Below are 14655 nucleotides of genomic sequence, written 5' to 3' on the forward strand. Positions count from 1 at the left end.
TTGCTGCTTCTACCTTCTCCTTTCTTCTGTCCAACTCTACTATCACTTTTACTGAAACTGCATACCTTCCACAGTTGCCCACCTAAGAAGACAGATCCATTCCAAATTGGTTTATTATCCCAGAGCCTCCAACAGTGCAGAAGTATCCTATCCATCCCAGTCCTTCATACCACAAATACCTTGTCAGTAATCTGCATATTGTAAGTTATATTTTAAAAATATTTACATTATTTGATTTCCAGAAATGTACCCACGATGGTTCTCTCTCTCTCTCTCTCTCTCTCTCTCTCTCTCTCTCTCTCTCTCTCTCTCTCTCTCTCTCTCTCTCTCTCTCTTTACAAAACATGGTTCTCCTGTCCATGTGTGATGCCCTGTGAGCATTCATCCAAATATCTGACCAGATACTGAAGCCATCTTAGTTGTGTCTATTTGCTCTATTAGCACAAGATGTTCTTCTCCAAGTCTTCCTGACCCACCTCCATGCTGATTCTAAATTGATGTGTTTCCTTCTCTGTCACCATTGCAGGAGAAGACATCACATGTTTGTCTAAGAAATTCCACACTTTACATTATTGCCTCCATTTCCTCCTAGCGCTTTTCTGTATCAGAAAAAAACAGAAAGATGACAGAAAGAAGAAAATACGTACACCATTGAGTTAATAATCCAGATAATTGAAAATTGCATGAACCTGAACAAACTTGAGGAAGAAATTGGTTGAATGAGTAATCAGTCTATCCCAGGCAGTCATTGTTTTCATTCAGTTAGTAAAATATACCAAAAGATAAGTAAAAGTTTGCTCAATTTTTGATATATCTGTTTCCCTTCTCACTGCCATCCAGTATATGCTCAAGTTTGATACACATTGAGTTTATTTAGTTTTTTGTTTTGTTGTTTTAAATTTTTATTCAAATTAAAAATAATCTTATTTTACATACCAATCCCAGTTCTCTCTCCCTCCTGTCTTCCCATAACCCCACCAACCCCCAATTCCACCCACTATCCACTCCCCAGGGAGAATGAGGTCTCTCATTAGTGACCATCAAAGTCTATCAAGCTATTTGGGGCATTTTCTAGGCACCCCCCCATGTGTCTAGGCTAAGAGAGTCCTATCCTTCATTAGTGATAAATTCTGATTCCACTATCAGAGGCCCCATAGACTTCCCAAGTCTCGCAACTGACACCCAAATTCAGGGGGCCTGGTTCGATTCTATGCTGGTTCCCCAGCTATCAGACTGGGATCAGTGAGGTCCCACTTGCTTGGGTCAGGTGTTTCTGTGAGTTTCTCCTTCATAGTCTTGACCCCTTTCCTCATCACTCCTCACTCTCTAAAACTGGATTCCAGCAGTTCAGTTTAGTGCTTAGCTGTGGATCTCTGCTTCTACTTCCATCAGCTACTGGGTGAAGGCTCTAGGATGGCATTTAAGTTAGTCATCAATCTCATTATAGGGCAAAAGCATTTAAGGTAGCCTTTCTACTTTTGCTAAGATTCTTAGCAGAGGTCATAGTTTTGGATCACTGGAGATTTCCCTAGTGCCAGATTTCTCTTTGAACCTATAATGGTTCCCTCTATTAACCATTTCTTGCTCTCCCTCTCTTTTCTTCCCTCGAATCTATCAGCAGCACATATACTAAAATTGCAATGATACAGAGAAGATTAGCATGACCCCTGAACATTGAATTTGAATTTATTACACACACTCATACACACACTACACACACACACACACACACACACACACACACACACACACACACACACATATGTTCCAGGCTTCCCTCACACTCACACCTTCCTCTGCATCCACCACCCTCTGCCTCCCAAGCTGGGATTAAAAACTTGAGCGACCACTGCCTGGAGATATAATTGTTACCAATACAGTATTTGTGGTTTTCCTTGGCTGTTTACTGCCTATATTTTGTCACCTCTCATTATTCCACTGCCATCCTCTCCAGAGCTTTACAGGTGAAACATAGCTCATGTGTTGGAAGAATATACATTTGCATATCCAAGTTATGTAGGCTTTATCATTTACATGTACACTAGGTCTTCCTGTAACATTACAGTATAGACCTTGGTTGGGGCATCTATAGGGTTGGATAACACAGGCTTTGTCCTTATTATAACATGACTGTCTCATCATAATGGTCACTAGACTTCAACACTACTGGATTTTTGTTTGTTTTTGTTTCTTTGTAATTGGGACAGAAACTCAGGGAGATACAACCTTATACTTATGCTTTAGTTTAGTGAGAATGAAAGACCAGGATTCCTTAATAGTTTAGAACAACTTGTGTAGCAATTGATTCATCCATGTGTGGCTCTTCCATATTATAGATACACTTGGCAATACAGAGAGTTAGTGATGTCATAATGGTGGGAAACAAGAAAATCTAGAAGTGACTCATGGTCAAAGATAATTATAACATATTATCACACATGTAAATAAGCCTCTGACACAAAATGCCATTAGTATTGACCTCCAAAATCTACTCCATAGACTGAAGATAAATTTGTAAGGAAGTCAGCCACACACATGTAGGAGGAGAAAGTAGATACTGTCATTGAACCTAGAGGAAATTATCGAGGAAAGTATCCAAAAAGCAGCACTTTTTAAGCAGACAAAATAGCAATAATCCTTATCACAAATGATTTCACAGCTGGTGCGCTGGAGAGTTTTTGTCTTACTTCCCCATGATTCTCATCACTGTGAAGATAGCTATTATCATAAGAATGGCAGAAGTAGTCAGCCTCATCTTCAATCTGAAGATCAGTGATGGTCAGTGAGGCTGAGTTGGAGGAGCTGTCAATGGAGCCAGTAAACCGATCAGGAATCCCAGATGGTCTTTTATTGTCTTCATAGATCACGGTTTTGGGTGAGCTCCCAAAGTGTTGCTGGTACCAGTGTACATAGTAACTTGCAATGTTGCCACTGCTGCGCTTGCAGGAGATGATGACTGATCTCCCTAGAGACTCTGACACAGACTTCGGCTGTGTTAGTACAAACTCTGCGTATGATCCTTCAATAAAAGATAATAAAAATAAGTAAGAACAAGGACCCTCATTCTCCAGAATGAATATGGTTCAAACATCCCAAGCAAAACTAGCTTTTTGACTCTAACTGTCCTTAAATCCACTTACCTGTTAAGTGATGGAGGATGATGAGGAACAGTGGAGCCCAAGTCATGGTGAAGGCACCCAGATTCTGCTTCCCAAGTTCAGGCAACTGGCTGGGTACCCCTTCTTATCTGTCCCTGGGATTCTAAGTGCAGGCGGACTCCATGCAAATACCCTCCCTAGAAAGGCATAGCGCCCTCCTTTTACTTCAGGCTGGGTTTGACAGAGAAGTGGGGGGCAGGTATGGGCTCCACCAAGTGGCAGAACAGAAAAACTAGGAATCATACAGAAAACATTAGATATTGGGGAGAAATAGGCAGGTACTTAGTCATGTCACTCCACAAGGTAACCATGTCCTTCCATCTGGCTTTCTGACTGCTAGGTCAACCTCCTGCCAACTGTGGGAACTCACATATCCCTAACCAGACTCTGAGTGGAACATGAATAGTTCACTAATATAATTTTGTATATGTCAGTTAAGGCTGTGAACAACTCACTTTATTACTCCATAGAGTCAATGCCTGATTTAAAATGAACAACCTTTTGTATTGTTTTTGTTTTATTTTATTTATTCTAGAAGATCAGTGGTCGTAATGGTGGTCATTTCTCCATAATAATTTGTTATTAGATTGGACGTAAGAGTACGTTTCAGCAGTGAAAAGTACTTGCTCTTCTGGAAAAGGAGTGGTTTTCAACACAAGCACAATGCTAGAAAATAAAGAAACTTCATTAATTCCAGCTCTAGAGGATCAGATGCCATTTCCCATCTCCTCAGATTCCCATACAAATATGAGACCACATGAGCACAGGTGCACACTATGGATACAGAGACTGACTTCCATCTGCTGTCCATGTATTAGGTCTAAAGAAACAGTGAAAGTATAGCTTCTGAAACATTCAACTTGCATTCTAAGGGAATCACTTATCTAACAGTTGAAAACTTACAGCTTTTGAAGAACCTAACAATAGAGAAGAAGATATAAAATTGTATATGATGACACTAAATTGCTGAAGTTGAAAATTATTAGTTTCTAGATCTTTATTATCTACTAAGTAGGTACAGTCCAAGAAACCATAAGATTCTTTTGTCGGCAGATATATTTTCCTGAACAATGACTTTTGTGATGAAAGAGGACATATAAAACTGAGTTATGAGTTCACTAATCATGTGGCCAATGGAACCAAGAGCAGAAAGTACATCACAGGGTAGCTCTTGGGTAATACTCCTCAAAAGTATCAGCATCTGTGCAAGTGTGTGGAAGGAAGTAATGATTTCTGAATGACTTGGTCTTGTCAACAGCACTGTTCACTCAAGATAAGCTCATCACTGCCCCCTAATGGGCATGACCATGTTCTTCAGAAGTGTTCAGGGGTGAAACTGTTTCTTCCAGAGAAGGAATAGAGTCAGGGTCAAAGGAACATGGGTATCCTAGTTACATGCCGTTGTTTGTCTCATCTAGGATTGGAAATGAACACTTCTCAATGTACTATACATATCTAAAAGCTCAGAGACTTGGAAACAGGCATTACCCAGGTGTCACTATAAGGTCTGTTCATCACTAAATTACATGGGAAGTGTCCTAAATAAGGATAGCACAATAAAAGCCATCTTAGTATTCCTGCTGTATTCTTAGAGACTAACACTTAGTTAATTTTCTATTTCTCTGTGTCTGCTTATCTTCCTGTACAGCATATTTTCAAGGCCTGCATCCAGGCTCCTCCAGCTGTAGACTTTTACCCTTGCAATATATCTTGCCAAGAAGAACTTCTGCTCCTCCACCCTTCTGCCAACTGACCCACAGTACAGATTCTCCCAGCTGCAGACTTGTTTCCTTGGAACATATCCTGCCAAGGAGAACTTCTGTTCCCCCTCAATTCTTCCACCTGCCTTATTTAAACCCTGTTGATACTTTCAATAAATGAGACTTCAACAGAATCATGTCTTGTCTCCATCTCTCCTGTCTCTTCTTCCCCCATTCTCACTCCTGCCCTTAGGGTCCCCATTGACTTACTGGGAGGGCAGGGGAAATTATACTCACCCACAAGTGCATGATGGGAAACTCAGTCATTTTCCACCACTACTTAAAGTATGGAGAATAAGTGTTTGGGCTCTTAATGAGATGGTGAAAGGAGATTTCAACCTTGGGAACCAGGGCAGGTGATTATGTTGCCATTCTTCAGCCAACAGATATGGTAAACAGGAAACACAAGGAAATCATAAGCTTGTGGGGAGAGAGGTAGAGGGAAACTCTCTAATCTGTGTACCTGGAAGAGATCACTCGTGAAGATAATTACTCCTCTGATAGCTTCTTCACCCCAACACGTTTCTTGGATACTTTAGTTGAGAATATCTAGTGACACCTGACTGGAAGCAGAAAAATAGAATGTCAATAGCCTGGCTTCAGAGCCAGGCGGTGAGCTTTAGAAGGAAACATACTAGTGTCTGTGTCACATCTCTACCAGAAACAGTCAGGGTAAGAAATAAAAAGGACCCTTTGCTTCAGTATCGTAGTTTTCCAGGTTCCAGTAACAGCTAGAAGCAAAGTTGGATCAGCTTGGTTGAGTAGAAGCATAGAGATGAGGGCTTTGCTGGGCAGGGATATCTGATCTTTCCACCCATATCTGATTTCTCACGTCTTTCCTCCTTAGTGTCTGCTTTCCTTTATTCCTCTTTAAGCACTGAGCATGCCTGTTTTTGCATTTTAATGTGTCATGGAAAACATTGACTCGTGAGAAAGTTTTGAACAGTGAATTTTACACAGGTAAAATAAGATTAAGAAATCAGAAAGTTCATGCGGTATTAAAGAGTAACTTCTCACTTCAGTAGGAGTATACAATAAGAACAGAATGCCTGGATTCTTTCTAATGTATAAGAGGATACAGTTACTGATCTCCATGTTGGTAAAATGTACAGAGGATGCTCTGCAGAGGAAGACAAAAAAGATCTGGGTAGCAGTCATCAAAGTCTGAATCTCTCTGATTAACAAGGCTAACTAAAGGAACACAGAATATTTTTCTTTACCCTGTTTAAGTTAAATCAGTCTTCACTGCTCTGAGCAGAATCAGCATGGGTTAAGTAAAGGATGGACCACTTTTTTGCTAAGTGGAACTTCAGAATCTGTTGCAGATTCTGTGTTTTCTAAGCACTTCTGCCAAGGATTTTCCACAAAAGGAAGTGCTGTCAAGGCAGCTGATCAGAGACACATTAATTAGATGCAGCAGTAACCACACACTGATATAGGGCCAGGAGAACAGAAGAGGCTAAGAATCACGAATGAAGTCACCCCGAGCCAATGATATAAAAAAAATGTGTGATTGGCAGGTGGGGCAGAGAAATGGAGATGCCCAAGCACCCAGGCACCCAGACAAGCCTGAGTAAATCTCAAACATTGAACACTAAGCTGTTAATGATGGTATTTGTGCCCCTGTTTTTCCCCCTTGGATTAGAAAGTTTGTGATTCTAATGGCATCTCTGGAGTTTCTGTAAGTGATTATTTTTGAATAGGAAATTGGATGGTTCCCAGAATCAGGCATATCAATCATGTCTTATGGGCTTCCCATAGTATGTCATTAGCAATTTCTATGATAAGCTAATGGACTGGAGCCTAACTGCCTCATTTCTAAATCTGGATCTGTCTCTCAACCTTAGTTTTGGACCATGAGAGACTGGAATGGAACTGTATCCATATTGCATACGCTCAGTAAATTCAGCAAATGAGATTTCTAATACCTCTCCTAGTTTGTGTGGTTTATGGTAAATCAAGTGTTTTGAGAACTAGTGACATATAAATATCTTGGAATATAAATAGAGATGTAGGCAATCTGTGTCTGTGTCTCTAAACCATAGACAAAATGGCAATATGATCACATATGGAATACCAAAGGAGGAAACAGGGAGATGGCAAGGGTCTGAGCCATGCCTAAGGCATGGAAAACTCAGTACTTACTCTAGTATTTTCCATGACAGACTAGACTGAACTAGCTGCTCCTTGTTGAAAAACTAAATATAACCATCCATGATGATTAGGGGAGAGTGTTTTAATGGACAAATTGCCCCAAGAGTTCAAATGCCATTTCTTACATCTATCTCATTGCACATGGAAAAAAACTGACTCCAAGAATCCTCCAATCAACTAACTTCTCAAACACTTGACTCACAAAAGTTCACAGAGCTTTCTGTTTAGGTGAACCTACAAATGCCAAATTGAATTGCAGAATACCAAACAGTTGTTTAGGAGAAATCTAGCCGGGGTCACAGAGAGATATTTATAGAGTATAGTTCTAATGGTTTGATCTTTTTTTTGCTTATGGGTGTTTACTGCCACTCACCCAATAACCCTTATAATGTTTCAAGTTTCTAAACAGAAAGTGTGTCAATCCCTGTTTTCCATTGTCTATCCCTTGACAAATCTGTACTGATTGTAAGGAGGACAAATGATTTGATTCAAGTCAGTCTTCAATGTGCTCAATGGCATGTCATTAGTTCATTTAAACCGCTAGGTTAATTTTTATAGAGGAGCACATGGTTTTTGTGGATCTTCTGTTTAGGTTCATTCACATCCAAATGCACTGTTATGGTAGATTCCTCTATTCATGATATAAAGAAGGCCTTGTGTTTTCTGTAAGTTGTACCTGAGAACTTACAAAGCCTCACAGTTTACCAGTATGCAGACAGATAATATTAATTTATATATGTTGATTCAACATTATTTTATTCAGTACTGTTATATACAGTCTTCAAAGTAAACCAACTGCAATAACAGCTGTACCAATTTGCAAAAAATCATCAAAGCTTAGCCTGTTAACCATTGTTGTTATCAAGCCTCCTAAGACAATGACCTGAGCAAGTACCTAAGGTATGCAAAATTCTTAGCAAATCAAAGGAATTATTGGTCCACTTCCTTGCAAATACAGGAACTGGCTTAAAGAATCAAAGTTGAAAGTGTCTGGGTTTTGGATTTTCTTCATGTTTATCTAAATATTGCAAAGTGCTTAAACTGCTAGTTTGTTATGACTTTCTGGTTGTTCAATAAACATACTTGATGTCTGTACTAATATAGTAGGAGAGCAGGAATGGAGAATGACGTTCCAAGGCCAAGTGAGTCCCAGGAAACAGTGGAACATCACTAATTATATTCTGTGATTTTTCTTTTTTCAGAGAGGCCATGAAAACCCCACATGGTCTTTAACCAGTGTATACCCTACAAAGAGGAGGGTCAATACTACAGAATTTTTTTCTGCCAAGAAAAAAGCAGAGTCAAGCATGGTCTTTGAGTTATCTTCATAAAGACCAATAAGTTAGTTTGAAAGAAAAGAGCTAGAAAAGCCTGAGGTTCCTCTTAACCCAAGTGACACTTAAGGAACAAATGCTTAATTTGCCAGAGTGTAAAAAAGCAATAAATGAATGATTAATTTTTAACCACATGTATGATATTAAACACCCAGGAGGAAAGTACAGTGAAAGAGTCAGATAATAGGCAAGCTTCTTTAATGGTTCAAAGGGTTACACTTCCTGAGCATTAGGCTTAAAATCACATAAATTGCTATTTATGTGACTCTTTTTCATTATTATTTCTTCTTGGTAAGAAAATACAGCTTAGCTCATCTGGACCCTGGTAATAATTCAAAACTGCATTGCCTATGTCCAACCAAGACATGAAAGCTCACTATTGTTTTAATCTAATAATCAAACGATGGTAGAAGTTTTTCTCTCTCCTTCTCTGGAAGCCATCTGTGAGGGACATGACATTGTAAATCTAGTTACTACATCAATTATTAAGGTGTCTGAAAAAAGATCCTTGGTTCATCATCTTTGACCTATTGCTATCATGTGAGATATAACCTATGACTAGATGCTCTATTCTGGGCTGTCTTTGTCTGCCCTGACTGGCTACATTCTCAACTGCAACCACTAAGAGCACCCCCTGCGTACATCTGTAACATGTTGTCTTCCCCGCCAGCCACCTGGGCCCTACCGAGCTGTCTGAAACCCCAAATAACACTTAAGACACTATATTAATTATGAAGCTGTTGGTCATTTGTTACTGTTTTTCATTGGCTAGATCTGATTTAATTATTATTGACCCATAATCACCAATATATTTTTATAAGGAATTATATTTCTGAGAACTCAGACTTGTGTCTCCTCTTCCCAGGAATCACATGGTGAACAGCCAGTTTACTACATTTTTTAGAATCCTCCTAGACTCCTAGTCCCACCTATCCTGCTTCCCTATTGGCCAACAGCGCTTTATTGACATATACACAGGAGTCTCCCATCATACATCTGCCATGTTCCCTTTTTAAAGTTGGGCCTTGCCTGCTTGTCTTTCCTTCTTTCCTTCCTTCCTTCCTACACACACACACACACACACACACACACACACACACACACACACACACGTGCGCACACACACACACATATATTCCTCTCTCTACCTCCTCTCTACCTCCTCACTCTCCCTGTGCCTCATCCTCTCCCTCTCTCTTTTTTCTTCTGCCACTCTTGTACCCAGGGACTGGTCTCTGCCTCCCTCTCTGCCCCCGACTTTGCCCCCTGCCCTCCTCTCTTCCAGTAAATCTCCTATGTGAGCCCTGTTGTATGCAATGGCTTTATTCATGGCATTTTAATGACAACATTTGCTCCATGCCTGGGAAGGCTTTACTGGCACTTCCTCCTGACCACTGGCAGTCTGATCCCAGCAGGGATCTTGGAGCCTGATCCACATATGGCAACCTCACATCTCCAACTAAGGGATTACTAGGTATCTCCATCTAACACTGGCATGATTGGTGAACCCTCACTTTTCCACCTCTGGCCATTTTCCATGAGTGAGATTGGTCTCTCTTGAAAGTTTTCTTGCCTTTTGGGTTGTTAAGCCCTGATACCAGGCAACCATGGCACTCTTGGGCTCAGAACCTTGGTCCCTGCTCTGTGTTTGACAAATCAATGAGCAGCCTGTGACTTCTCAAGATTGGCCATCTCTGCACACATGGAATGCAGGGAACTATAGACATTTGGGTCCCACTTATCTCACTAACTCATGGAACTTTGGCATTTTTATCTTCAACTTTTGCACTCATTGCCCAATTTAAGGGCTTGTAAACTCATCTGCATTTGCTGTGAGATCTGGCACAGATACCCCTTAGACATTGCTTTCTGATCTGCACACTTCCACCTGCAACAGTTCTGCTTTCAAGTGCATTGGTAGCTTCATCTTCCATTCAATACTCACAATTGGTTCTCTCTCAGGGCTACCTGCCTCTGACAATTCCCCCAGACGAGAGGCTTCATTTCCTCACCACAGTCCCCTCCTCGCCTTCTGGCTTTTCTCAAAGTACTGGTGCCAGGCAACTGTGACACTCTGGGGCTAAGTGTCCTTGCCCCTGCCCTGTGTTTGAGGAATAACTGTGTCCTGTGCCTTCTTGAAATTGAGCCTCTCAATATTCCAGGGATACTATGAATTGCAGACTCTAGGGTCTTACTTCTCTGCTTCATTTATGGGAACTGTTTCATATACCTCCTTATTCCCATGGGAATGCCTTTTGGAAACTCACTGACCACCCCTTTTAAATCAAATATGGCCTCACTATTCCATGGGCCTGACATTCTGGACGCAGAGAATGAATTCCCTTCTTCTTTTTCATTGCTTCAAAACCTGCTTTATACTGGATTGGGAACTCCTATGAAAGGTATATGCTAACCTTCTTGAGTGTTTTCCTTGTTCTTCTATCTTTAAAAACGACACCCTGCCTCACGAATTTCATTTCTATATATCTCAATTGATACATTCAAAATCTCTGATCAAACAACTAATCACCCATTGTTATAAGAATACCAACTGTTAGCCAAAGTGTTGGAGGCATAAAGATACCAAACATATTAAGGTGATGAGAACCAACAGCACCCCAGAAATATCCACAATCCCCCAAATTCAGATAACAGACTCACAGAACAGATTTTATTACAACTGTTTACTAGTCTTTTATTATAAAGGTACTATCTCTACAACAACTCCCTCAGTAGTCACCCACCTGTGTTTCCTGATAAATTGTGTAGAAAGAGGGTGTCCAGGTGCTGTGGTGATGGGAAAGGATCAGGAGGTTCAAGATCCAGGAAGTTTGTTTGCATCCACCTTGAATGGCGTATTGCTACATCCAAGAGGCATCAGACCACCACACAGAGCCTAGATAGTAAAGTGAAATATCCAGTTACTCCTGGTCTTAGCCAACACCCCTGCTTTTTCAGTTCCCTCAAAGATTGTGATGCCCCAGGTGAGCAAGAAGCAGTCTTGGGAACACGGAGTCCTCATTCCCATCTTACCTGCTACCACATTCTAACTCCTCACCTTTTTATGATAAACTAAAAGAAGGATTGTTAGTATTCATGAATATGTACTGGCCTGCCCTTAGGGTCCCTACAGGATACATCCTCATCTACAGTAACTAAGAGCACACCCTGTGCATATTTTCTATGTTCCCTTTTCAAAGGTGGCCTTTGCCCACCTCCTGTCTCTTTCTCTATCACTACTCTTTCTCTGCCTCAGTTTTTTTCTCTACTGCCACTCTTATCCCCAAGCACTGGTCATTGCCCTCATCCCTAACCCTTTTTTGCCACCTTCCCTGCTCCTTCTCTCTCCTCTGTCAATAAACCTCCTGTATGAGCCTTATTGATCAGCATGATTTCTCTTTATGGTGTTTTTAAATTACATCAGTTATGGCCTCTAGCATTCACTTGCACACTGCAGATATATTGTCAGATGTAAAGCCCACCAAACTTTTGCCACATCACCCTAGATTAATGAGAGGAAACACCCCCTCATGAAAGTCCCCTATATAGGGCTGATGACACCTAGAGTCCACCATTCAGCATAGATCAACTAGAGCAATTTTGGCCACTCACCTGAGATGAGGATGTTTCTTTATCTGAGATAGGGGAATCAATGGCAATTTAAAAAAAACTTGTGAAGCAGGGAAATAAGGCAGTCTCCCTGATATGGCAGCTCCTGTTCCCAGAAGGTACTGTCAGGAGAAACAGCAGGGATACACAGTTGTAGGTATCTAGACAGGACCAATATGAGAATGGAAAGGAACCTGGGACCCTAATAAATATTCAAGCCAACATCTAATTAAAAGACATCCAACCTTAAATTTTGCCCTTCCTGACTGTTCAATGCTGTTAATTTCTCATTTCTCATAACTTGGAATCTGTATTTCCCAGCCACTAAAATTCATTGTCATGGAATGAACTAGGAAATCCTACATATAATTTTCAAACTCCCATTAAACGTCCAGATGGTTCAGTGCTGCCTGGAAATTGAGATGTCTTCTGTGTTGTGACTGTTGAATTATGTCCAGGTAATCTATCATAGGTTTATTATTAAACTGATTATATCTGTTTTTTATTAGAAACAAGCTTACTTCACATGTCAATCCCAGCTCCCTCCCACTCCCCTCTTCCCCCACTTCCCAAACCCCTCCAACTCCCCACCCAATACCCACTCCACTCTCCAGGGAGGGTGAGGCTCTTCATGGAGGATCTCCAAAATCTGTCATATCATTTGAGTCCAGGCTGAGAGAGTATCCCTTCATGTGTAATGGGCTCCCAAAATACATTTGGATGCCAGGGATAAATGCTGATCTTGTTCCTGAGGCCCCCCAAAATGCCAAGGCCTCCTCAATGACACCAATGTCCAGAGGGTCTGGTTCAGTCCCATGCAGGTTTCTCAGCTATCAGTCTATGGTCCATGAACTCTCCTTTGTTCAGGTCAGCTGTATCTGTGGACTTCAACAGCCAGGTCTTTAGACCTTTGCTCATCACTTCTCCCTCTCCGCAACTGGTTTCAAGGATCTCAGTTCAGTGTTTAGCTTTGGGTTTCTGCTTCTGCTTCCATCAGTCACTGGATGAAGGCTCTAGGATACCATACAAGGAAGTCATCAATTTCATTATTGGGGAAGGGCATTTAGGGGAGCTTCTGCACTATTGCTTAGATTGCTGAATCTTGTGGCAGACTGTTTCCCATTTTCCTGAGGAATCTCCATTCTGATTTCCAAAGTGGGTGTAATAGTTTGCACTCCTACTAGCAGTGGAGGAGTATTCCCCTCTCTCCACATCCTCTTCAGCACAAACTGTCATTGTAGTTTTTGATATTAGGCATTCTGACAAGAGTGAGATGGTATCTCAGAGTTGTTTTGACTTGCTTCCCCTAAAGGATAAGGATGCTGACACGTTCTTAAGTCTCTCTCAACCATTTTAGACTCCTCTATTGAGAATTCTCTATTTAGATCTGTACCCTACATCTTAATTGGATTATTTAGTGTTTTGGAGACTTGCTTCTTGAGTTCTTTGAAAATTGTGGAGATCAGCCCTCTGTCAGATGTGGGGTGGGTGAATGTCTTTTCCCATTTTGTGGGCTCCTTTTTGTGTTGTTGACTGTGTATTTTGCTTTACAAAAGTTTCTCAGTTTCAGGAGGTCCCATTTATTAATAGTCGATCTCAGTGTCTGTGCTACTGGTGTTATGTTCAGAAAGAAGTCTCCTATACCAATTCATTCAAGAGTAGCTATCACTTTCTGTTCTAAGAGGTTCAGTGTGGCTGGATTTGTGTTGAGGTCTTTGATGCATTTGGACTTAAGTTTTGTGCATGGTGATAGATATGGATCTATCTTTAGTCTTCCACATACCAATATCCAGTTATACCAGCATGACTTGTTGAAGATGCTGTCTTTTTTCCATTGTATAATTTTAGTTTCCTTGTCAAAAATAAATTGTCCATAGGTGTGTGGGTTAATATCAGTGTTTTACATTCAATTCCATTGGTCTACCTGTCTATTTTTGTGCCAATACCGAGCTTTTTCACAATTATAGCTCTATAATAGAGCTTGAGGTCAGGGATGGTGATGTCTCTGGAAGTTCCTTTATTTTACAAGGTTGTTTTGGCTATCCTGGGTCTTTTGTTTTTCATATAAAGTTGATTATTGTTCTTTCAAGATTTGTGAAGAATTGTGCCGGTATTTTCGTGGGGATTACATTGAAACTGTATATTGTGTTTGGCAAGATTGCTATTTTTATTATGTTCATCCTACATATCCAAGAGCATGGCAAATCTTTCCATTTCCTGGTATCTTCTTTAATTTCTTTCTTTAAAGGCTGAAAGTTTAGGCTATATAGGTCTTTCACTTGTTTGGTTAGCGTTATCCCCAGATATTTTATGTTGCTTGTGGCTATTATAAAGTGTGATATTTCTTTGATTTCTTTCTCAGACCATTTATCCTCTGTATATATCAGGGCTACTGATTTTTTTTAGTTGATCATGCATCCTGACATATTGATGAAGGTGTTTATCAGCTCTAGGAGTTCCCATGAAGAGGTTTTTGGGTCACATATATAAACTTTCATGTCTTCTGCAAATAGTGAAAGTTTGGCTTCTTTTCCAATTTGTATCCCATTGATCTCATTTTGTTGTCTTATTGCTCTAGCTAGAACTTCAGGTATAATATTGAAGAGATATGGAGAGAGTGCACAACCTTGTCTTGTTCCT

The 14655-nt window shown here is 40.5% G+C and overlaps 2 protein-coding genes and 1 pseudogene across 10 annotated transcripts in view; 1 reads left to right on the top strand and 2 right to left on the bottom strand.

Annotated features, from left to right (window-relative positions):
- LOC101841371 (Ig lambda-3 chain C region) overlaps nucleotides 1-3278 on the bottom strand; it is a 388037-nt gene extending 384759 nt beyond the window's left edge. Inside the window, exons 1-2 of the mRNA XM_040751120.1 lie at nucleotides 3141-3278; nucleotides 2714-3019 (exon numbers count right to left, since the gene is read on the bottom strand). Of these exons, the coding sequence (XP_040607054.1) occupies nucleotides 2714-3019; nucleotides 3141-3186 (352 nt within the window). The 5' untranslated portion in view covers nucleotides 3187-3278. The remainder of the gene's footprint in view (nucleotides 1-2713; nucleotides 3020-3140) is intronic.
- LOC101839749 (Ig lambda-1 chain V region S43) overlaps nucleotides 1-14655 on the bottom strand; it is a 612967-nt gene that overhangs the window by 388237 nt on the left and 210075 nt on the right. The window lies entirely within an intron of this gene.
- LOC121142127 lies at nucleotides 1608-1703 on the top strand (annotated as a pseudogene).

The sequence above is a fragment of the Mesocricetus auratus genome, unplaced genomic scaffold, assembly GCF_017639785.1.
Source record: "Mesocricetus auratus isolate SY011 unplaced genomic scaffold, BCM_Maur_2.0 Super-Scaffold_100008, whole genome shotgun sequence".
Classification (NCBI taxonomy): domain Eukaryota; kingdom Metazoa; phylum Chordata; class Mammalia; order Rodentia; family Cricetidae; genus Mesocricetus; species Mesocricetus auratus.